This window comes from Dendropsophus ebraccatus, chromosome 14 (assembly GCF_027789765.1).
Source record: "Dendropsophus ebraccatus isolate aDenEbr1 chromosome 14, aDenEbr1.pat, whole genome shotgun sequence".
Lineage (NCBI taxonomy): Eukaryota > Metazoa > Chordata > Amphibia > Anura > Hylidae > Dendropsophus > Dendropsophus ebraccatus.
Genome location: NC_091467.1, coordinates 53,233,975 through 53,258,790, shown reverse-complemented (window position 1 = coordinate 53,258,790; position 24,816 = coordinate 53,233,975). Strand labels below are relative to the sequence as shown.

At 44.5% G+C, this 24,816-nt stretch overlaps 2 protein-coding genes across 5 annotated transcripts in view; both read right to left on the bottom strand.

Annotated features, from left to right (window-relative positions):
* SLC17A9 (solute carrier family 17 member 9) overlaps nucleotides 1-6,921 on the bottom strand; it is a 53,292-nt gene extending 46,371 nt beyond the window's left edge. The window contains exon 1 of the mRNA XM_069953061.1: nucleotides 6,732-6,921. Coding sequence (XP_069809162.1) covers nucleotides 6,732-6,841 — 110 coding nt within the window. The 5' untranslated portion in view covers nucleotides 6,842-6,921. The remainder of the gene's footprint in view (nucleotides 1-6,731) is intronic.
* Nucleotides 6,922-9,731: 2,810 nt separating this feature from the next.
* Nucleotides 9,732-24,246, bottom strand: GID8 (GID complex subunit 8 homolog). Of its 4 annotated transcripts, none has more exons than XM_069952011.1 (5): nucleotides 24,182-24,246; nucleotides 18,367-18,489; nucleotides 14,567-14,763; nucleotides 14,050-14,247; nucleotides 9,732-12,690 (listed from the first exon to the last, which is right to left on the bottom strand). In XM_069952011.1, exons 2-5 carry the CDS (start codon nucleotides 18,482-18,484, stop codon nucleotides 12,517-12,519), a joined length of 687 nt encoding a protein of 228 aa, XP_069808112.1. In that variant the 5' UTR covers nucleotides 18,485-18,489; nucleotides 24,182-24,246; the 3' UTR covers nucleotides 9,732-12,516. The 4 variants fall into 4 exon arrangements, with proteins under 4 accessions (XP_069808112.1, XP_069808111.1, XP_069808110.1 ...); XM_069952010.1 differs by lacking the exon at nucleotides 24,182-24,246 and adding an exon at nucleotides 22,196-22,277; XM_069952009.1 differs by lacking the exon at nucleotides 24,182-24,246 and adding an exon at nucleotides 22,086-22,185.
* Nucleotides 24,247-24,816: the final 570 nt, after the last annotated feature.

Sequence of the window (24,816 nt, the reverse complement as noted above, 5' to 3'; positions counted from 1 at the left end):
TGCTGTGCATCCCATATATATATGTCGAGTGTGTGTATATATATATATATATATATATATATATATATATATATATATATATACATATACATATATATATGGGGGATGCACAGCACTAGGGCCCCTAGTGCTGTGCATCCCCCATATATATACAGCCCCCAGTGTTCCCCTCTGATAAAAATAAAAAAAACTCACAACTCACCTAACCACACGATCCCCCGTCGGTCGCAGTCCTCTTCTTCCCTCTTCATCTGCACCCGACAGATCAGCAGCTTCCAGGCGAAGTCCCAGGCAGCGCCACCACTGAGCTCAGTGTGCGCCGCGGCGGCTGGGACTTCCGGTACAGGGTGCGCGTCACTTCCTGTACCAGAAGTCCCAGCCGCCGCGACGGACACTGACCTCAGTGATGTCGCTGCCCGGGACTTCGCCTTGAAGCTGCTGATCTGTCGGGGGTGGGGGCAAAACTGCTGCTTGCGGTCACAAGAGTGATTGACAGGGCGGGAAGCCTATGGCTTCTCGCGCTGTCAATCAGAACACTAAACACCCGGGAGGCCTGCTCGGCCACCGGATGTTGTAGGCAGTAAGCTTCGGGGGCCCAGACCACGGGCCCCACGATGCTAGGGGCCCCGTAGCAGCCGCTACGGCTGCTACGGCGGTAGTTCCACCCCTGACCTGTGGTGACATCATTGTCACATGATAAGGTCCTTCAGTATGTGCTCTAATGTTACTGCATTGTCTCCTGGCTGCAGCTTTGCCCTGATTTGTGCAAATTTATGGTAAAAAGCAGCCAATTTTATGCAAATAATGGCAGAACTGTAGCCTGGAGATAATACACCACTGAAAGTACAAGTCTGTTTGGGTGGCCATGGGCCCCCCAGGAGCTCAGGGCCCCCAAACACACTTATATATTATAATCCGCTACTGAATATTACGCTGGATGGGATCTGACTCTCTTTAAAGGGTCTGCAGTGTCTGTACGAGCACTGTAGCCTCATAGTACTATCTGTGGAGAAGGTGCAAGCAACTGCAGTGTTACCCTCAGGCCCGCTCCTGCCATGAGGCAGACTGAGGCTTCAGCCTCAGGCGGCAGCTCCTGTGTTCCTGCAGGGGGCGGCACAATCTTCTCTGCCACTGTCATTTTAGTGAAGTTTAACTTCACTAAAATGACAGCAGTCCCGACCCCTATGCTGAGTGCCTGGCCGCCCCCTGCTGCCCTCCCCAGGAACTGCCGGGCTACGTCTCTCTGATGTGTGACGTCACCCGGCAGTCTTCCTGAGGATTGGGTAGGAGCCTGCACAGCCGGCCACAGCGGCTCCACATGCTGATCCCTCCTCCTCCCCAGTACTAGTGAGTATAACAACGAGGGAAAGGGGGGAGGCTGGTGGCTGAGGGTCATGATTGTTTGTAAGGGGGAGGGTCTGGAGGGGGGGTCCCGACAATTGGGGGTGGGGGAGCAGGTCTCAGACCCAGGAGGGAGCCATGTGCCAGGTCTGTAGCTCTTGGATTACAACTGTGTGGTGCTCTGTGTGGATGTGTGAGCTACAGGCAGTGCAGTGTGCTTCTAGGACAGTGTGCTTCTAGGACAGTGTGCACACTGAAGAAAGCACATAATCCGTCTTTGTGACAACAGACTGATAACAGCAGCAAACACAAGATTCGGCTCCTCTAGCAAGTTGTATCCTGTCAGTGTGTGCTCCCCCTCCTCCTGCCTGTGCTGGACTCCAGCCCCTTCATTACTATAGTGTACAGACTGGGGCATAGTGCTGGAGGTGGTGGTATATAGCAGCACATGTGATATATACTGTATATGTACAGACTGGGGCATAGTGCTGGAGGTGGTGGTATATAGCAGCACATGTGATATATACTGTATATGTACACTGGGGCATAGTGCTGGAGGTGGTGGTATATACTGTATATGTACAGACTGGGGCATAGTGCTGGAGGTGGTGGTATATAGCAGCACATGTGATATATACTGTATATGTACACTGGGGCATAGTGCTGGAGGTGGTGGTATATACTGTATATGTACACTGGGGCATAGTGCTGGAGGTGGTGGTATATACTGTATATGTACACTGGGGCATAGTGCTGGAGGTGGTAGTATATAGCAGCACATGTGATATATACTGTATATGTACTCTGGGGCATAGTGCTGGAGGTGGTGGTATATAGCAGCACATGTGATATATACTGTATATGTACACTGGGGCATAGTGCTGGAGGTGGTGGTATATACTGTATATGTACAGACTGGGGCATAGTGCTGGAGGTGGTGGTATATAGCAGCACATGTGATATATACTGTATATGTACACTGGGGCATAGTGCTGGAGGTGGTGGTATATACTGTATATGTACACTGGGGCATAGTGCTGGAGGTGGTGGTATATACTGTATATGTACACTGGGGCATAGTGCTGGAGGTGGTAGTATATAGCAGCACATGTGATATATACTGTATATGTACTCTGGGGCATAGTGCTGGAGGTGGTGGTATATAGCAGCACATGTGATATATACTGTATATGTACTCTGGGGCATAGTGCTGGAGGTGGTGGTATATACTGTATATGTACACTGGGGCATAGTGCTGGAGGTGGTGGTATATACTGTATATGTACACTGGGGCATAGTGCTGGAGGTGGTAGTATATAGCAGCACATGTGATATATACTGTATATGTACTCTGGGGCATAGTGCTGGAGGTGGTGGTATATAGCAGCACATGTGATATATACTGTATATGTACACTAGGGCATAGTGCTGGAGGTGGTGGTATATAGCAGCACATGTGATATATACTGTATATGTACACTAGGGCATAGTGCTGGAGGTGGTGGTATATAGCAGCACATGTGATATATACTGTATATGTACAGACTGGGGCATAGTGCTGGGGGTGGTGGTATATAGCAGCACATGTGATATATACTGTATATGTACAGACTGGGGCATAGTGCTGGAGGAGGTGGTATATAGCAGCACATGTGATATATACTGTATATGTACACTAGGGCATAGTGCTGGAGGTGGTGGTATATAGCAGCACATGTGATATATACTGTATATGTACAGACTGGGGCATAGTGCTGGAGGAGGTGGTATATAGCAGCACATGTGATATATACTGTATATGTACACTAGGGCATAGTGCTGGAGGTGGTGGTATATAGCAGCACATGTGATATATACTGTATATGTACACTGGGGCATAGTGCTGGAGGTGGTGGTATATAGCAGCACATGTGATATATACTGTATATGTACTCTGGGGCATAGTGCTGGAGGTGGTGGTATATAGCAGCACATGTGATATATACTGTATATGTACACTGGGGCATAGTGCTGGAGGTGGTGGTATATAGCAGCACATGTGATATATACTGTATATGTACAGACTGGGGCATAGTGTACATGTATATCCACTTGTGCTGCTATATATCACCTGAGAAGCTGAGGTGTGTATGATGAGGTCCTGCAGCAGCTGAGGTGTGTATGATGAGGTCCTGCAGCAGCTGAGGTGTGTATGATGAGGTTCTGCAGCAGCTGAGGTGTAGTATGAGGTCCTGCAGCAGATTGGGTGTAGTATGAGGTCCTGCAGCAGATTGGGTGTAGTATGATGTTCTGCAGCAGCTGAGGTGTATTATGATGTTCCGCCGCAGATGGGGTGTATGATGAGGTTCTGCAGACCATCATAATACACAATGTGAAAATAATTAATTTACCAATAGTACACAATTGATGAATTGATGGGGGGGGGGGGCGCCATTTATTTTTTTTGCCACAGGCAGCAGAAAAGCTAGAAACGGCCCTGGTTACCCTCATTACTTGAATGGGACAAAGCTACAGTTCAAACAATGCAAGGGCAAGTGCAGGTAAACACTGAGGGGGCTACAGGGCTTGCACAGGGTAAGACCCCTAGCCGATCTTATCTTAAAGGGGTACTCCGGTGATAATGTTTTTCTTTCAAATTAACTGGTTTCAGAAAGTTATATAGATCAGCAGGTTCTGCCCAATGAACCTACTGATGCCCCAGAAGTTCATTACCTGATGACTGCAGGGCTTTAATGATTCTCCTCTTGTCCCCCACATTCTAAGGCTATTCGCTAATTGCCCCTATGCTAATCAGGGGCTTATGAGCATTTGGGGCGTCAACCGACGGCACAGCACGCCCCCTCCCGTGCCACTAACTATGCATATATGAATATACATAGTGGGCGCCACAGGAGGGGGTGTGCTGGGCAGACCGAGGGGGTGGGGTGACGCCCCAAATGCTCCTAAGCTCCTCATTAGGATAGATGCAATTAGGGGCTATCTAGAGAATGCGGGGAAGAAGAGGAGAATCATTAAAGCCCTGCAGTCATCAGGTAAAGAACTTCTGTTGCATCAGCAGGTGCATTGGGCAGAACCTGCTGATAGTACCGCTTTACGTACTTATCAGCTGCTGTATGTCCTGCACAGGGGCGTAGCTAGGGGTTCAGCCTAGGAGGGGTGAGTGAGTCTTAGTGGGCCCACAACCGATTATGTTACCCATAGGGAACCTCAGTAGATGACAATGCTTTCTGAATAATAAAGGGAATATTCTACTACATTATTCATAGCCAACTGAGAACAGTGAAAAAGACTTTCTACATTTCACATATATAACCATGTAAAAATTAAAGTAGTTATCCAGCATTGCAAAAACATAGTTGTCTTTTTCCAGAAACAGCGCCACTCTCCTTCAAAGCTTGGATGTGGTACTGCGGCTCAGTTCCACTAAAAGAGAATGGAACCAGGTTGTATTACTACAAACATCATAGAGGAAGCCATGGCGCTGTTTTGACGTGGGGATGCTGGTACCGTGGTTCTTTTCTCTAACGGCAGCCCGGTTTTCTGTGCACATCGTCGGTCTATTTTCGGCCACCGGCCAAGCCTGAAGCAGTGGAGGCAGCCCGTCCTCTCCTCTGTGACTCAGCTACCTTGATTCTAATGAAGCTGCGTCACAGAGGACAGGGGTTTTATCACACTGGGGGCGAGGCGGGCCGGCATCCAGTGCTTCAGGCTTGGCCTATGCCTTGGAACAGACCAGCGCCGTGAACGGGAACCGGTCCATGGTTTTGGAAAAGAGCCACAGCATCCCTACACCGGCGTCAGTCTATTCATGTAAAAATCTAAAGAAATATACCTAATGGTACATTCGCTTTAAGGCTATGGTTATTCCGGTTGCTTGTGCACCTTTTTCTACCACACTTTTTCCTTCCATTTAACTTTCCATTAATATGCTTTGATGCTCTAAGAACAGCCAGCTTCTTTAGCAGTGACCTTAAAGGGGTTATCCAGCGCTACAAAAAACATGGCCACTTTCTTTCAGAGACAGCCCCACTCTTGTCTCCAGCTTAGGCAGGGTTTTGTTGCTCAGTTCCATTGAAGTGAATGGAACTTAATTGTAAACCGCACCTGAACTGGAGACAAGGGTCGTGTTGTCTCTGAAAGAAAGTGGCCATGTTTTTTGTAGCACTGGATAACCCCTTTAAGTCAGGTTCATAACCACAGATCTGGGAATTGCTGATGTGATGCTGATGCCTGAAATGGACCGGGTTAGTTGTTGGAGAACCCTTTTGTAAACATATAAATGATTAAACAGGGTGACATATTGCTATACTGTTATAATATAAGTTATACATCTGTCCCGATGAGTAAATGTCAATCCACCCCCTTGATCGCTGGTCCATATGCGTCATCCTGATGCAATCCTGTCCATGACATAGTATGCATGGAGGGATATGTGATGAGTGTGCCTCCTCCATAGGAACACAACGTGCACTAGCAACCAGCACGGCCACAGTGGATGAGACTGAATAACGTTGTATGGTCACATGTCCCTGTGCTTAAAAGGACATTCCCTTTATTTGCAGTCAGAACAACTGAACATCATAGACAGACTTAGCACTGGGCATCACTTCAGTCTGGAATGTTCCTTTAAATTCAATATTTATAATAAAATAAATTAAATAAATATAAAAATAAAAAATAAAATAAATAAATAAATAAAAAGTTAATCAATGTCTTCATCTCTTCTTGCTGTTTATGAGGGCAAAGTGCCCACATATAATAATTATCCTTGTTGATTCTGGAAGGATGTTGCCAGTTTATTAAACCTTCAGTTATTACGACCTATCACTTTATATTATCGCACACCCGTTATATAAATATTTGTATAAAGGGCTACCAGCCATTGTTTCGTTGTCTCCATTGTTTACCATGCAGACAGCTGAGTGTGGGAGGAGCTACATTGTGATGGACAGTTCTGCTCATACATAGACAGTCCTGCTTGAAGGTCACATGGCTAGCTGATTGCTTTCAAGTCAAGTTGACCACCATGAACTTCTCCCTCATTATAGTTGTAGGGTTCACCTCTGGAACCCTCACCTATTAGGACATCTTTAAATTGCTGCAATTACAGTGTGCACATTCCCATCGACTTCAGTAGAGACTCATGAGGTCACATTGTAGCCTTAAAGGGGTTATCCTGGATTAGAAAATCATAGCCGCTTTCTTCCAAAACTGTGCCACACATGGTCAGGATGTTTGTGGTATTACAGCTCAGCTCCATTTACTCTGAGCTGCAGTTGCACATACAAAGGAAGGACAGGTGTGGTGCTGTTTCTGGAAGAAAGTGGTTTTTCTAATATTGGATAACTCCTTTAATGCAGAATCTGGGGACTATATTGTGGGACACTCACCTATATGAAGTACAGGGTCCTGTGACTCCATTGGCCATGCTGCAGCAATTACAGTCTGTGTATTCAATGAAGAGATGGTCTTGTGGGTCTGGGTCATTCCATAACCACATGGCAGTGCCCACAGCTATTGGAATTACAGGGTCCCAATGACTTTAATGGAAGCCCTGGGGGCCATGGTGCATGGTCGGCACCTACCAGCCATATCCTGTGTTTGAAGGAAAGACAGAAAATAAAGAGTCGGCATAACAAGTCTCTGGTCTCAGGGTTTTTTTTTAATTGCAAAACATTAGACTAACTTTTCTGGGGTTGGATGCACATCTTATACAGCGCACACACACGTCAATCAATCCAGGGATACAACCTGCGAAAATGTAAAACTATATACAAAGGCAGACTACTATATACAATGTAATGCACACCCCTCCCTCGCACAGAGGTGTGCTACCTCTGCATTCTCCTCGCTGACCTATCCAATGAGAGAAGGAAAGAAAGAGATGAATGGCCATAACCAGGCAGGATCCATCTTTGTGGATCACATTATAGTGACTAATAAATACATTATGGTAAATTCCTACAAGCTGTGGCAGGTCAGCAGGGGGGAAAACTACAATTCCCAGCATGCTGGGAGTTGTAGTTTTACCCCTGCTCGTACCAAAGCAAAACAAACTACTTCTATATCTCTTACAGCTCTGGTAAGTCCACCCAGCTTTCCCAGGCCTCATATTCGCCCAATAATACATACATCTGTCTAGAAGGATGCAATTTTCTAGAAAAGCTAAGTGCCTATTTTTTACTTTTCAGAGAAATATACAGAACTATACCTTTGTTAGGGTATGTGCACACTGAGCAATTCTCACGGATTCCGCCGCAAAAAGCATGCGGAATCAGTGCGAAATGTAAATGCAACATTGCTCCTTTCCATAGAGAAAAATGGGATTTCTGACTGCCCGTGCACACAGAGGAAATTTCCGTCCGGAATTCTGCGCAGAATCCGGGTTTCGTCCAAAGAATTGACATCCCAATTCTTTGGGCGGATTCCGCTAGAGGAGTCCTATAGAGGTCAATGGAGCTTGAACTCTGCTTGAAATCCACTTGCATTACGCTCAAATTCAGCTCCTATTCTGCTAGAGCAGAATAGGCGAGGAATTTCAAGAAGAAATCTTTTAGCTACAATTCCACGAGAATTGCTCAGTGTGCACATACCCTAACACCTCATATAACATCCTATTGATGAACTATAGATGAAGCCAATATATATCTAGATACCCTCCACCAAGTCAGCTACACATTAAGCCTCATTACAGAACTGCCACTCAGCCTTTTCCCAATCCTAAATGGCACCTAGCTATAAAGTATGGCACTGGGGCATTATATTCTATGATTTATCGTAATATCGCTGTCCCCTTTGTAAGAACAATAGCTACATAGGGAGTGTCTGCTCTGTGTGCCTGTCTGACGCAACATGTACTAAGCTTAATGCCCACAAAAGTATTGTGCATGAGGTCTGTCTGAGAACCTACAGAAGTGGGTATTCCACAGGGTGCAGGATAACATACTGACCGCTAGGACCCCCACCAATACGCAGAACAACGGAACACCACATTGGATATATATGACCAGCACTTTATTCATTCTTTATGGGGTGCTTGGGGGCTCTATAAGCAATAAATGGAGAGCTGGGCATGCACGTAAGCTGTTCTTCATTCATTTCAGAGACAATTCCGCCCTTGTTCTCATGATCAGTCGCCCAACAATCAGCATGTTATCCCCTAACTACATAACATAATGGCGTCACCCACATTGACTGGGAGGTGCTACAGGAGGGAGGAAGGGGTGCCCGTTTTCTCTCCTGGGTTCTCCTTGACATCCACTAGTCCCTAATGTAGTCTGAAAAGCATTTAAAGGTATTGTCCACTTTAGAAAATCCACCCTTTTAGGGCATTCTGAATAAACAGAGGATGTTCTTCTGTTTAGCATCTCTTGGGTGGTTATAAAGAGCATCTCTTGCTCTGGAGAACCTGTCCTCATTTACACAAATAATCACTTATGGGCAGTTTTTCGTTACAGATTACAGCTGATAGCTGGAGGTCCCAGTTTGAGGATCCTTCTAACAAGTAAGGATTGTTCAAAGCAAAGAACCCATTTAAAAATGTCACCATCCACGGATTCAAACTTCCATACAGACAAAACTCAGGCTGGTGGTTAGTGAGGTTTATGCATATTATCCATTGCCTGTCCCCAGATATAGCTGCATGCACCGTCAAGCTGCGCAGTAGAATCACAGTTCCGCGAAAGTGTTTAAATCTTTGCGGAACTGTACTAATACAGCCGCATAGCTGTGTCAGAACAGTCCAGCGAAGAGATAAACACTATTGGCACTCGCTGCATCCTGATACATGATGCAGAGAGGTCTGTGATTCTACCTCACAGCTTCACGGTCCGCAGCTTCTGTGATTCACAGAACGTGTGCATGCAGCCTAATAATGGAGCTTTACCTTAAAGGGAATCTGTCACTAGGTTCATGGTGCCTTAAATGAGGGCAGCATAAACTAGTGACAGAAATGCTGAACAGATATCTATATTACTTACATCATTCTGTTCAGCCGTTCTCCTAATATGCAGGAGAATAGGATTCTTGCCACACCCCTACCCCGCCTTCCTGCTGCTGATTGACAGTTGACTGCCTATAGACAGCATGGATAGATAACTGCCAATCAGCAGCTGGTGGGCAGAGCTTTCTGCTTCTCATGAATATCCAGGACTACTGGGCTCATGCTCATAATAGAGAGGACTAATTATTGTCCATGTTATTCAGGGGGATCTCTCTGGATCAGCTGCACAGAACATTGTAAGTGATACGTCATTCTGTTCAGCCTCCCTGTCACTAGTTTATGCTACCCTTAGATAGGGCTGCATAAACCTACTGACAAAAGAGTCTCTTTAAGGGGTGTCCAAGATTGGAAAAACAGGGCTGTTTTCTCCCCCCCCCCCCCCACCCAAAAAAAAAAAAAAAAACGCCCCACCCTTGCGATGTACGTGGTAATGCAGCATTTGCGTAACTAGGACCAAGATGCAATACCACACACAAACAGTGGACAAGTGTGAGCTGTTTTGGAAGTAAGCAACCATGTTTTTAAAAACCTTGGAGTTGAGAGTCTATTTTATATGTGTTATTGTGGAGTTGAGAATTTATTTTATATCTGTTCCTCCACTCTATAGTCATAAAATGTGTATAATGCTGAGTAAGCGGCTATTGGGAAAGAGGCCCCCGCTCTGTCTATTTACTATGTTTATGGCTAGGAGAATTTGTTCTTTACTTAGGGTCTGGCTGCTCTTGCAAGATATGTAAACAACCTGGGTCCTCCTACCTTTTTTCTAAGTTCTGTTAAGATATAACTAACATATTTTCACTGAATAAATCAGATCAGCTTGAACACAAAGTGCTTTCCATGTGTCTTTAGTTGATTCTCATGGACAGCTGTCACATCACTTCCCTGATTAGGCAGCACCCAGGTATAGCTGGGAGACTTTATTATAAGTCTCTCCCTAACACCCTTTAAAAGAGCATGCCCCAAAATAGGAAAGTCGTCCCCAGTAAAGAAGTCATTCTCTTCTATGAAGCACCATATCTGACTGCGTGGCAACAGCTATGACCACCATTACAGTAAGTCTATCACCCAACTTCTCCAGATTCCTGAATATCACATCTGCCTAGTCATGTAGTGATGAAAGTTACACATCACAATACACAGGTAGATTTGGCATAAAGGAATTAAGGCAAACTGGGTGATAAGCACACAGGAAGCTATAATGGAGGCCATAATGGGTACCACCCAGCTTTCCCAGAAACACTAGGGCTATATGTTTATAAGAAGGCAGCAAGCAACATCCTAAAGGAGGGAAAAAGAGGTGGCCATATTGGCACCCAGAAAAACCTCACAATCTCAACTGGTCTCTAAGTCAGCATATAAAGTGGACTTTCTTTTCTAGCATTTCCCTTCTATTCCCATTATGTGGTTGCTTTGTTTGTGTGACAATGAGCACTGTTCCCATTCCCACTCGCTTCAATATTTATAGTATATGGCACCAACATACAGGGCTGCAATGTGTTCGATTCTAATCACTCACAACAGTAAGAGCTATAGATGGATCAGATACCTGGGACGTCATTATGGGTCACCAAGTGATCAAACAGGCAGAGCCCCAACCTCCCATACTTCAGGTCTAGTCTTCAACTGGTAAGAACAAAACAGTCTGATACAAAGTGTTTCCTTTCCTGACCCCCCACAATATAGAAAATGTATAGATGTCATCTACAGAAAGGTTATTTACTGTGTACATACATTACTTATCCTGTATTATACTCCAGAGCTGCAGTCACTATTCTACAGGTGGGGTCACCGTGTACAGACATTACACTACTACTACTACAACACTACTTATTCTGTACTGATCCTGAGTTACGTCCTGTATTACAATACAGAGCTGTACTCACTATTCTGCTGGTGTAGTTGATAATCATGGACAAACCAACCGCCCTCTACAGCATGAGCTCAGGTGTTTCCAAAATAATCTTGTTGATTATTTTCAACAGATTTAGTAGAATAGTGAGTGCAGCTCTGGAGTATAATACAGGATAAAATATGATAACTACAGGATAAGTAATGTATGTACACAGTGACCCGACCAGTAATTTCAGCTCTGGAGTATAATACAGGATGTACAGTAACTCAGGATCAGTAACATAATGTATGTACACAGTAACCCCAACAGCAAAACAGTGATTTCAGCTCTGCAGTATAATACATGTTATACCTCCGGATCAGTAATGTAATGTATGTACACAGTGACTCCACCAGCAGAATAGTGAATGCAGCTCTGGAGTATACTACAGGTTGTAACTCAGGATCAGTAATGTAATGTATGTACACAGTGACTCCACCAGCAGAATAGTGAATGCAGCTCTGGAGTATACTACAGGAAGTAACTCAGGATCAGTAATGTATGTACACAGTGACCTCACCAGCAGAATAGTGAGTGCAGCTCAGGAGTATACTACAGGATGTAACTCAGGATCAGTAAAGTATGTACACTATGATCCACTTCTCTATATAGATTAATTCTACATATATACTGTAAAAATGCCCCCCCCCCCCATTAAGCTTAAAACTTTCTTTGGACAGCCTGATGCATACAGATGAGCTAGCTCAGTCACATAAAACATAAGAAAAATCTAGTTAATAACATTGGAGAACAACAAGGCCACAGCATATATATCCAATACAATGTTTCTACTATAATTATCACAATGTTACAAAAAAAATGATATCACAGGGGCCAGATCACTAATAAAGATTATAAATTAAATTTTGTCATAAAGTTCGTAGAAGAATATAGTAAAAATGGGCTTCATAAATAGACAGGCCACACGTCACTGGACTGTGGCTTAAATACTCTGTTCTCCTGTGGTAAAATGCATAGACAACTACTTCCTCCCTATATCTCCTCTGGGTAGGACAATCACTGTGATCAGACACTTGACAGCCAAGGAGCCATAAGGGGGGAAAAAAAGACTACACTATTTTTTCTTAACCTTGGGGCTATGCTTTGCATGGTAGGACTCTTGTCCCCTGTAAATGTCAGTGCCCCGTGAGGAACCGGCTCGGTGAAGGAAGTGTCCAGGTTGTATGCTGGTATGAAAAAAAAACACAAAATGTCTCAGTCACAGACTGGTAATGCAGGAGGTTGCACACGTTCTGAATATCCCATCCCCCAGCAGGGGGCGTTACTTGGGGTCCTCCACTGTGCCTTTACTGAGGTCGGCCATCTTGGGGTATTTGACTTTTTTCTGGTCAAGCTCGTTCTGAGCCCACAGGAGAAGTTTAAGGAGTTTTGCCAGTTTGGGTGTGGACTCGCGGTTCTCGTAGTCTAAAACGGCCTGGTTAACTTCACTCCAAACCTGTGAGGACACAATAGATCCGGGTTACTGTGTGTACAGAGAGATCCTGGTGACTAAGGGCAGGGGAAATCGTGCCAATAGCTTGTGGTTATTAAAACAATGGTGCAAATACAAAGCTGAAATTAATGATTAGTGGGGGGTCTCCATGGTATATGCCAGTGATATAACGGGAATAACCCTTTAAAAGCAGTACACCCCCCTCCAACTTGTCAGTATTTGTCTCCTAAGCTGGGTAGAGTAATATAGCTGTACGTGCAGTTGCCAAACACACAAATTCACCTTGCGATTAGTAGGGGTGCAAAGTGCACCAGGAACATGTTGGCGTCTCCCTAGAGGGTTTCTGTTGTTGCCGCTATTGGCTATTTTATGAATGTTACATTGGAGCAGGGATGGGGAACCTGTAGGCCATCCCCTTACAATTACCATGGTCACACCAACCCTATAGTGTAGATCCAGAACACGTAAAGTGTCAGTCATTTGCAGTAACCGACTGGGAGTGTGTTTGGGGGGGGGGGGTGCTCATAGGGGAGCCCATAGGAGATAGCGGCGGTCTGCTGCTGCCACTCCTGTTGCCTAGCTCTTTTTCCCTTCCCTACATGTATTACCCTTTGTCTAGTGTTGTATGTTGTGAATTTTTCCCATTTGCTGCTGTTATAGGGTTTTAGTATTTTTATACATTCGTGAATAGAAAGTTCATTGTTGTCTTGACTTGTCTTGATTCATATTACTATTTCACTGGCCAAGAGCCTTGTTAATGCAGGTTTTATGGGCCTTACATTTATAGATGTTTGATGCTATAATGCATGGGTTTCCAAACTGCGTCCCTCCAGCTGTTGCAAAACTACATTTCCCATCATGCCTGGACAACCAAATCCAAAGCTTTGGCTGCCCAGGCATGATGGGAGTTGTAGTTTCGCAACAGCTGGAGGGCCGCAGTTTGGAGACCCATGCTATAATGTGTACAAGGCTTGGTAATAACCCTAGTTAACAGTGCTTATTATTTCCTTGTTGTAACAATTTGCGATTTAGAAAAAAAAAAAAGCTACTAATGACAGCAGGTCTCACTCATAAGACCCACTACAATTTCGAGATATATTCTCGGCAAATATAGAGCGAATGAGTTGGATGTTCTGATCGCCGGGGAGTGGAATGGACTGCTGCCCACTTCCTGCTGGCTGTATCTTAAGATTGCAGGGGGCTGTGGCGTAAGACCGGATGTGATCAGTAACTTTTGATGAGACGTCAAAAGTTACTGCAAATGACAATACAGCTTTAAAGAGAATATGTCACAATGAAAATGCGCTGGGCTGCAGAGGAAAAACCCCGGAACCATTTAAGGCCTTTTAAGCTTATAGATACCTTCTGCCTTTGCATCATGTTCAGCAAATCACCAAATGGAGATTCTTCTGGGTTGTCAAAGGCCAACAGTGCCAGCGTCCGCTCCATCTCTGTCAGACATTCTCTGCTCTCCTCTCCCTGCTCAGCCAGCTGCGTCTGGGCAAACTCCAGGGCGGCTTCTGTCTCCCTCTGTCTGATCAGCTCTATGAGATGTTGTTGCTGAAGAAATTGAAGAAGACATTATGTCTGCTCTGAACTGCTCTCCCAATATCTGTCTCTCACATGTCAGGAAGCTGAGATATAGGGGTCTGTTTGCTGGGATCCTCACACTGTAGATAGCTCTGTGAGGTCTGTGACAATAGAAAGACTTCTCTTCCCAACAGAATAGCATCTAAGGTCAATGCCCATACATCTTATGCTAAAGTTGTCTGACAGTATAATGTATATGGGGGCTGCCCATATCTGAGCTTCCTGGACCCACCATGCTGGGTGGTTTGTATGGAGTGATGCGCTAATCCTGCACTGCCCCAGGTGTTACCTGCAGGTGAAAGTACAGGTACCGGTGAGTGTCCAGTAACTCTGGATGCAGGGAGTTTATCAAGGCAATGGCTTCCTGGATCTGTCCTTTAAGAATCATCTCACGAATCTTAATCCTTTCATCCAGGCTCTCCAGGTCTACACTGGGCTCAATGCCAGACTCCATCCGAAACTTCTCAGCCGCCTCCTTGAAGCCCTCTATAATGAAAAGATTGGCAACAGGATTTATATACCTCTCACTGGACCCATTAATGAATGTGTATACAGAGCACTGGCGGAAATAAGAAATGTATAATTTAAAGGGAACCTTCCACCGTGTGACAGCTCATATTATCCTACATTATTTTTTGCATTACTTAAATCACCATTTACTTGCTATGGACTATTCACCACTTTGGGTGCCAATATGGAACAGTCTACAGAAGAAAACAAGCACAGATCAAAGAGATGCCTATATACGGCACAACTAATCGGGCAGCCATTTAAATACATAGATATTCTTTATTTGCTTGCTGATAATCTGCCTGTGTAAAGGGACCCTTAAATGCTGCATTCAATAGTGGCAACTAAGCTGTTAAAAGCAGCCCCCATCTGTTACCTAATGAGTTCAACTACAACACAATAGGGGGTGTCGAGCAGTTGACATGCTAAGTCTTTCATATAAGTGTTCCTATAAGAGAGCTGTAAATGAACGCTGTAATACTGTAGTATATATGTATTGTTCTGTATTGTACAAGCAACGTCTAGAAGCTGGGATGGAAAATCAGATAATTTAGTACCTTTATTTTACTGTATAATTTATGTGATATACAGTATGTATTGTTCCTGTAAGGCTGGGTTCACACTGCGTTTTTTGAAAAAAAAAAAAATGGATTGCATTGACTTCCGTTTTTCCATTGACTTCCATTATAAAAAAATAGGATCAAAACGGATCCGTTTTTTTTTTTTTTTTTTTTGATGGACACAATTATTTTAAATTGACACGATTATTTTTGTCCATCAAAAAAAACGGATCCGTTAAACGAATGCTAAAAACGCAGAGTGAACCCAGCCTTATGTGAAGATTTTCCAATAAAAGATGACTAATTTGCTTTCATCTGTAATTTGCTTTCATCATATATATATATATGACCCAGATAGAATGCACTTCTTACTAACACCCAAACAGGGCGTTCCATCATCCAATAATAACACAGGAGACAATGGCGCAGCTGAGGAATCTAGCACAAGTGACGTCATCGGGGCACTAAACATGTGATTGGCACTACTGAATACTTACCTGGAAATGTTAACCATTTCAAGAAGTAGTTCCATAAAGATAGATAAAAGGGGATCCCCTGCTCTGTAGCCCACAGCTGAAGTGATGCTTTTGATGCAAGTGCTATTGTGCACAATTTTATTTTGATATACAGTGTAGTCACAGACATAAATTCCGTCGTTTCGGTGGGGACACCTTTATCAGGGGTCTGTGTAAGTGGTTGCAGTATGTTGGTAGCGGAGTGGTTTAGGTCTGCTCATTGGTAACAAGAGGTCCGTGGCGGCTGGGGTCCGAGCCGAGTCGGGGCTGGTGGGAGCCGGACAGTGGAACCAGGCAGAGACCGTGTGATGATCCGGATCCAGCGGAGCTGGTCATCATTGCGCGACCTAGCTCCGCTGGATCCGGATCATCACACGGTCTCTGCCTGGTTCCACTGTCCGGCTCCCACCAGCCACGACTCGGCTCGGACCCCAGCCGCCACGGACCTCGTTACCAATGAGCAGACCTAAACCACTCCGCTACCAACATACTGCAACCACTTACACAGACCCCTGATAAAGGTGTCACCACCGAAACGTCGGAATTTATGTCTGTGACTACCCTGTATATCAAAATAAAATTGTGCACAATAGCACTTGCATCAAAAGCATCTCTTCTATGATCATTGTCTACATAGTGGATAATTTTCTGAAAAGAAAATCTCTGCTTTCCACTTGGAAGAATCAGACTGAGTGTCACTCCTTACGCCTACAACCACAGCTGAAGTGACTCTTCCCTAGAAATTACACAAAGAAATAGGTCTGTGTGGTCTGCTCAGCCAGTCAGTGGCAAAAACGGGACCCCGACATGGCTGCTGACTGGCAGACAGACCTCACACATCACAACCTGGCTCCCGGCTCAGACCAGGAAGAAGCCAGGACCAGTGTGGCAGTACACGGCCACCAGCATTTGAGTGGGGGAGGTAAGAGCACATTAATCCTTTTACCCTCCCCAGCACTTGTTAACAAAATAGCTTTGCCTAGACTTCTCCTTTAATGTTTGGACTCCTTTACACATCCATTGTTCCACATAGCTGGTGGCACAGTTATGGGCTAGACCACAGGTGTATCCGCAGCCTGTTTTTTGCAGGAAAGATCACAGCACCAAGACACATCCGTAGTTGCATATATTCTTTATTGTTTAGTTTTCCCACATGTCACAAATTATTATCGGTCAGGCTCTTAGGGGGAAATTTATCAAAGGGTGTAAAATTTAGACTGGTGCAAACTGCCCATAGCAACCAATCACAGTGCTCTTTTCTTTTAGCAGAGCTGCAAGGTAATCTGTGATTGGTTGCTGTGGGCAGTTTGCACCAGTCTAAATTTTACACCCTTTGATAAATCTCCCCCTTAGTGTTCAGACCCTGACCAACCACTAGAACATGCGGGGAGAGGATCGCACTACTGCATTCTCCTCTCTCCACACTATGTAGGAGACCCTGGAAGGACCCCATACACGGATAGAGAAGTGAATGCGCTGTGCGTAGACTTCTCCCAATCTCCTCATCAGTCATTGTCTGAACACTCTGACCGCTGATTAAAACTTTTGACATGTCTCTCTGACAGTGCCCATTTACTGGGCAAATCTATTAATAACCTATTCATGTCAGGAAAGCCCAACAACCTGAGGACAGGTGTGGTGCTGTTTTTGCAAGAAAGTAGTTGTACTTTATACAATTCTAAAAAACCCTTTACAGCGACTTTGTACCCACAGTCTGACCCCCCAAACCACTTGTACCTTCAGATAGCTGCTTTTAATCCAAGATCTGTCCTGGGGTCCGTTCGGAAGGTGATGCAATTATTGTCCTAAAAAACAACTTTTAAACTGGCAGCCAGGGGCTTAGATTGTGTATGCATTAAGCTGGCACAACCTCTCTGTCCCTCCTCCACACCCTCCTTATCATTAGGAATGATCCAGGCAGATTGCCTCCTATTCGTCAGCTGTGTGAATACTGAACATGGGCTGGATCGTTAAGGCACCTTTGCAATGTTCAGACAGGAGAAAATGTTCCAGTGACATTCCTAATGATGAATAGGGTGGGGAGGAGGGACAGAGGGGTGGTGCAAAGTTAGGGCACAGATACTCTAAGCCACGTCCGCAGGGCATGGGGCTGCAAGTTTAAAAGTTGTTTTTAGGACAATAACTGCATCACCTGCTGAACGGACCCCAGGACAGATCTTGGATTAAAAGCAGCTATCCGAAGGTACAAGTGGTTTGGGGGGGGGGGGGTCAGATTGTGGGTACAGAGTCGCTTTAAGCCAATCTTCTCTGCATTTGAGGGACAGTTAAATACTAATTATTTCCTCTGTTATCATCCCCTTCAGACTAAGGGTAGGCTGACTGCAGTTTTCTTCATTGGGATGGCGGAGAGGTAATCCAGCAAACTCGCTGCCCTCCTGATAACTATGTTATCTCACATACCCCAAGATCCACATCTATAACTGCGACCAATATCAGCAGTAGCACTAATATAAGCCACAGACACAGGTTTTCCTAGCACTGACCAGTTACTAGGTAGTTCATGATCAGTCGGTTCATATCCGCCCTCTGGATGTGCAGGTTGTTCAGCTTTTCCATCCATTCATCCTTAGTGATCTCCTCAGGTTTTTCAGAATAGCTCATGATTGCTGCAAAAAAATATAGAAAAATTTCAACTAAGCCAAAAAATAATGGGGTCAGACAAATCCCCCCAAAAGGAAATGCAGAGCTGGGCCGAGTATATTACACTGCCTCATAAGACTTGTGTATGGATGCTAGCATATTACTCTGGTGGGCGGCTTACCAGACAACTACAGATACTTCTCTCCCCCATCAAAAACCCCATGACTGCTCAGCCGAGCCAAGGGTACATGTATATGCTTGTCATCATATAGCAATGCCCTGCTGCTCTTCAGCTAGGAACACTGCCCAGGTGGTTACTGACCCGTATGGCAGACATCGGCTCCCTATTGAGTTCAGTGACCACCTGAACATGAAGGGGGAATTCACATGCTGCAGATTTGTTGCAGAAACGTCTATGGCTGTCCCATCCATGTGAATGAGGCTGCAGGAGTCATATGGCTACCAACAAAACAGATCCCAGATATATGGAAGTGACTGACATATGTTGGGTGTGAATACAACCTAAAAGGTCACCTGTCCCTTTCCTGTGGCCAGCTGAAGACTAGAACAGAGGGTCCTTCAAGAACACCAGGATATAAGGGGCATGATATATACATGGCACATACAGAAAATAGACCACCAGGACATACTAGACCTATACATTGCACATATGCACATGAGACCACCAGGACATAATACTAGACCTATACATTGCACATATGCACATGAGACCACCAGGACATAATACTAGACCTATACATTGCACATATGCACATGAGACCACCAGGACATAATACTAGACCTATACATGGCACATATGCACACAAGACCACCAGGACATAATATTAGACCTATACATGGCACATATGCACGAGACCACCAGGACATAATACTAGACCTATACATGGCACATATGCACATGAGACCACCAGGACATAATACTAGACCTATACATGGCACATATGCACATGAGACCACCAGGACATAATACTAGACCTATACACGAGACTACCAGGACATAAAGAATAAGATCTATACATGGCACATACAGACATGAGACCACCAGGACATAATACTAGACCTATACATGGCACATAAAGACATCAGACCACCAGTACATAAAGAATTAGATCTATACATGGAACATATAGACATGAGACCACCAGGACATACCATAATACTAGACCTATACACTGCACATAAAGACAAGACTACCAGCATGTAAGAGACTTTACTTATACATGACACATACACACAACACCACCAGGACATAATACTAGACCTATACATGGCACATATACACATGAGACCACCAGGACATAATACTAGACCTATACACGGCACATATACACACAAGACCACCAGGACATAATATTAGACCTATACGTGGCACATATACACATGAGACCACCAGCACATAATAGATGCCTGGATGTAAGAGACTAGATCTATACGTTCTGCATAGACACGTGACCACAAGGATATCAGGAAATATCTGTATACACTGCACATATAGAAATGAGAGCACCAAGAAAGAAACTAGACCTATACACTGCACATATGGAACTGCGATTCCCATCAGTAGACAAACCTGTGGTATTATTAGAGGGGAAGTTCAGCAAAAAATGTTTTCCTTTAAATCAACTGGTGCCAGAAAGTGCTAAAAATTTGTAATTCACTTCTATTGAAAAAAAAACCCCACAATCTTCCAGTACTTATCAGCTGCTGTATGTCCTGCAGGAAATGGTGTATCCTTTCCAGTCTGACACAGTGCCCTCTGCTGCCACCTCTTTCCATGTCAGGAACTGTCCAGACAATAGCAAATCCCCATAGAAAACTTCTCCTGCTCTCCAGACTGGAAGGAATACACTTCCTGCAGGACATACAGCAGCTGATAAGTACTGGAAGACTTGAGATTTCTCTTAATAGAAGTAAATTACAAATCTCTGGCACTTTCTGGCAGCAGTTGATTCAAAAGAATTTTTGGGGTAAACTACTCTATAATATTTAATCATTAGCATATGATTACTTTTAGGGGGCTATTAGCATATGATTAAAGGAGAAGTATCAGCAGGTTAGACAAATCTAACTTGCTGATAGCTCTGTGTGGGCTCTGTATGTCTCCAACCTTCATCCTCAGCGCCGTTCCCATGCTGTTTCCTCCCACTAAGGGTGGGTCGGCCCGCCTCCAGTGCTTCAGCCTGGGCCTGGTGGTAAGGCTGCAAGCAACTAAATGGGATTATTGGTTTGATGTAAATAAGGCTCATTCACTGTATAATGAAAATGAATAATATTATTTATGTTTCAATTGCAATTCACAAATGCGGATATAACTGCAACTTCCCAGCATCTGTGACATCTCATTGTCTTTGCTGCATCCCACCTCATGGAGCCATGGCCCATGTTCACACAGGGTGGATGAGAATACATTGGTTATCTGGTTTTCATGCTAATACACTGAAGAAAATCTGCAGCATACCCGCCCCATGTGAACATGATGTGGAAGGGTAAAACTGAATACTGCTCATGATCAGGAAATCTCGACTCCTTTATATCAGTCGGACCCTGTCTGTTCTATGGAGAGGGGAGGGGGGAGGAGGGAGATTGGTCGCCAGCAGAGAGAACAAAGGATTACACAGTGGGACCTGTGTGAAAGCCAGTATTCAGAGGTCAGAAAGATCAATGCTGACTTCAGAGGAGATAGCCGGTGATGTAGCTGTAAATTAACTATTTGTTTTCCTGTTTTGGTGCCTCGTCTCCCTCCACCCCTCCCCTCTCCATAAGAGAACCATAAAGACAGGGGGGAGAGCTTCAAACTGCTTTTTCATGATAAAAATGCATTTTTCGCTAATATACCCAATCACAAAGTTTCTTAAAAATCGCCTGGACTATTGATTTCTGGGGAAAAAAAAAAAATTAAACGAGAGAGACACTTTAAGGTGACAGTGTATTCCAACTTGTGGCTCCCCAGCTGTTGCAAATCTATAACTCCCATCATTCCCAGCCAATCTCCACCCTGTTTCTCTCTAGCTGTCACACAACTACAACTCCCATCATTCCCAGACAGCCTGTAAGATTCTCAGCCCCAGTGTTCCCCATGTTGTAGCTCTCCAGCTGCTGCCAAACTACAACTCCCACCATCCCTGATCAGCCCATTGCTCTTTCACTCATACAAAACTACAACTCCTCTCGTGATCGTGTGGGGTTCCTCAATGGCAGCATTTTCCATCCTTTTGTACAACTACAACTCCCATCACAACCAGACAGCCATGAGGATCCTCCATTGCTGTATTTCCATCCTGTGGCTCTCCATCTGTTGCAGAACTACAACTCCCATCATGCCCTGACAGCCAAGGGAATTCTTGATTGATGTTGCTTACTCTGCGGCTCTCCATCTGTTCAGCACAGGCTGCGGGGGATGCTGGGAGTTGTAGTTTTGCTGCAGCCCCTGGTGATTATACAATATGATGGATATTGTGCAGGGGTCTATATTCTCCACACACATAGGGAGAGACAGGACACAAAGCTGCAGAAAGGAGGAGACCGAAACAAAGACGGAGGAGACACCGGGACAGACACTGCAGTGTGAATGGAGGATGGGAACGCGGGCAAGGACAGCTACCTCGGGGGCAGCTCTCACACAATCACCGGAGGTAGACACAGGACCACCGGGCGACCACACCATGGGATACTGCTGTACAACGATCAGCCCCCCGGTAAACAGACACTTACCGAACTTCCGGCGCTGACGTCACCCAGCCACCGAGCTCGTGTCACGTGACTCGACAGACATCGCGAGGTATTGTCATGTGATCGGGAGGTTGAGGTTACTAACGCACATGCGCACTGAGTGCAACTTAATGGTTGCTATAGGCAACTGTATTGCACCTATGGCAAAACTTCTGGAAGTGGATAATTATTTTATTCATAATAAAGGATGTTATAAATCCATGTTTCACTACAAATAATGTTAGTTACACAAATGGAGCGCCATGGTGATATAGCACCCGCCTTGCGTTCTGGCATGCAAGTGGGAAAAATAGTAGATGTACGCCATGACATGTACATATGTGGTTGCACAGAGCAGTAATCTCTACTCGTTTTGAAATTACAACTCTTAGAAATGGCTTTAGTGCATGCTGGGGGTTGGATCCCCTGTCAGGTTATGTGCACACTAAGGAATCCAGGTGGATCACCCGGCGCGGATTCCACAGCTCGTTCGCAAACGCATCTCCGCCAGTCCCATAGACTCCATTTTATGGTCAGGCAGAGTCCGCCGTCTGCCTGAAGAATGAACAGGTTTATTCTTCCGGCAGATGGCGGAATCTGCCTGTGCATAAAATGGAGTCTATGGCACAGGCCAAGATGTGCGCGGCCATGAGCGGTGGGTGATCCACCCAGATTCCTTAGTGTGCACATACCCTCATGAGTAGCACTGCATGCAGTGTCAGGTAATAACCCAATGTAAGTAAGGGCAAGCTCTGTAAGATAGTCCAGTAAGGGTGGCAATGAATTGTTCTTGGTGCCACTCTACAAAGGAGGAAGAAGACACTGGGTTAGGCTGGGTTAATGGTTAAATCCGGTCAAATTCAAGCATCTGGATGCAGGTCCTGGCCCAACTACATTCTAAAGACCCACATTGGTAGCACGATAGTCTGCTGTCATTTTGGGCTATAATACAGATGCTAAAATGCAGCTGTATTATGCTTGGTATTTCTGACAATAACACATATTTGCAATCTAATATCTAATAATTCAACTTATATTGGTATATAAAGTTATTTTACTTGCTTTTTGTAGTCTTTCATGTGTTCAGCCAACTCTATCTTCCTCCGACTATACCGTTCTTGACTAAAATCCCACCCACTGTGAGGGACAAAGGCTAGGCTGAATCCCTGAGTAGAGTGCACAGCAGGAACAGGAAGGCTGTTACAGGACATAGACCAAACAGGAAGTAGGGTAGAGAATTTGCATTATAAGCAAGGAAAGCCAGTACAGGGGTATTGCACTACTAGAGATTCTCTATTGCAACAACTATACGATATGGCCTGTGCTGTGGAGTTTTTGTTTCTCCCCCTCTTGTTGGTAATATTTACCATTAAGTTTGCTGTAAAGCACATGATACTGATGATTTATGTGAAGTCTTGCCCTATGTATGACTACTGCAAATGATAGACAGCCCTGCGCGGGTTTAAAAAAAAAAAAAAAGAAAGAAAAAAGACAAGGAAAGCATGAAAGACCGCAGAAAGGTAGTGAAATAACTTTTATATACCAATACATTTTAATTTATTGGATAGTTGAACATTTCCTCAAGGGAAAACCCCTTTATACTTTACTCTGCAGTATATGAATCTAGCATGCTGATAGTCCCCTATTGCACACAGGGTGCTGAGAAGGAAGATATGTCTGTTACCTTCCACCTCTGTGCCGTTCCTGTGCTGTTAGCAGTGTAATCCTTTTTCCGGAGCACTTTTAGGAGCACTGCCCCGCCCCCAAAGTGTGAGCTATTGTCGTGCTCCATTTATTATCATTAGAAGGAGCCGTCCGCCTTGCGCTCTGAGGGCGGGGCAGTGCTCCTAATAGTGTTCCGGACCAAGGATTACACTGCTAATTTGTATTTATGATATTTTTTTAATAAAATAAATTAATTTATGGCTATTTATGCTCATAATTTCTAGTATACTAAATAAAGTAGTAGTATACTTTGATGTCACCTACCTGTATACCTCCACGAGTCTTACCCTACTCTGATGACGGCGCTCGAGAAACAGGAGGCAGGCGCTCTGATGACAGACAGGAAACAGGAGGTAAGGTAGATTGGAGGCATGCTAGGATCAGAAGAGGAGGCGAGTGTCTCGGGGGGGGGGGGGGGTCATGAAATACATCTAAACATTATGTATTTGTACACTTCTAACAGTTTTTTAATAAAATTATAATAAATAAATATATATATATATATATATATATATGTATGGTGTCCTTTGGAACCAAGGCCATCTATGTGTCTCACTACTTTAGTGGTGGCGATACATAGATGATGCTTTCACTCTTTGGAGAGGTACATGGGGGGAGCTTGAGGTTTTTAAATTCAATTGATGAAAATATCAAAATCACAATGGTGGCATCAAGACAATTTTTAAATACTTAGGTCTGTAGAGTTGGGACTGGTCTAAACACAGATTTATTTAAGCCAACAGACTGTAATAATTTATTACACTTTGATAGTCATCATCCTCGTGCCGTGATCGGGTCATTGCCCTTTAGCCAGTTACTTCACATTAAACACCTAGTAAAGGACAACAAGAAACTCCCAGCTAGATTGGATGATAGGACATTTGTTAAGAGGAAATATC

Coding starts and splice junctions, on each gene's coding strand:
- GID8 (XM_069952008.1), bottom strand. CDS start 20,730: ATGAGCCTTATTTACATCAAACCAATAATCCCATTTAGTTGCTTGCAG. Junction 18,490..20,591: donor GAACGGCGCTGAGGATGAAG/GTTGGAGACATA, acceptor ATTTTTTTGCAG/CAATCATGAGCTATTCTGAA. Junction 14,764..18,366: donor CATGAACTACCTAGTAACTG/GTCAGTGCTAGG, acceptor TTTTCATTATAG/AGGGCTTCAAGGAGGCGGCT.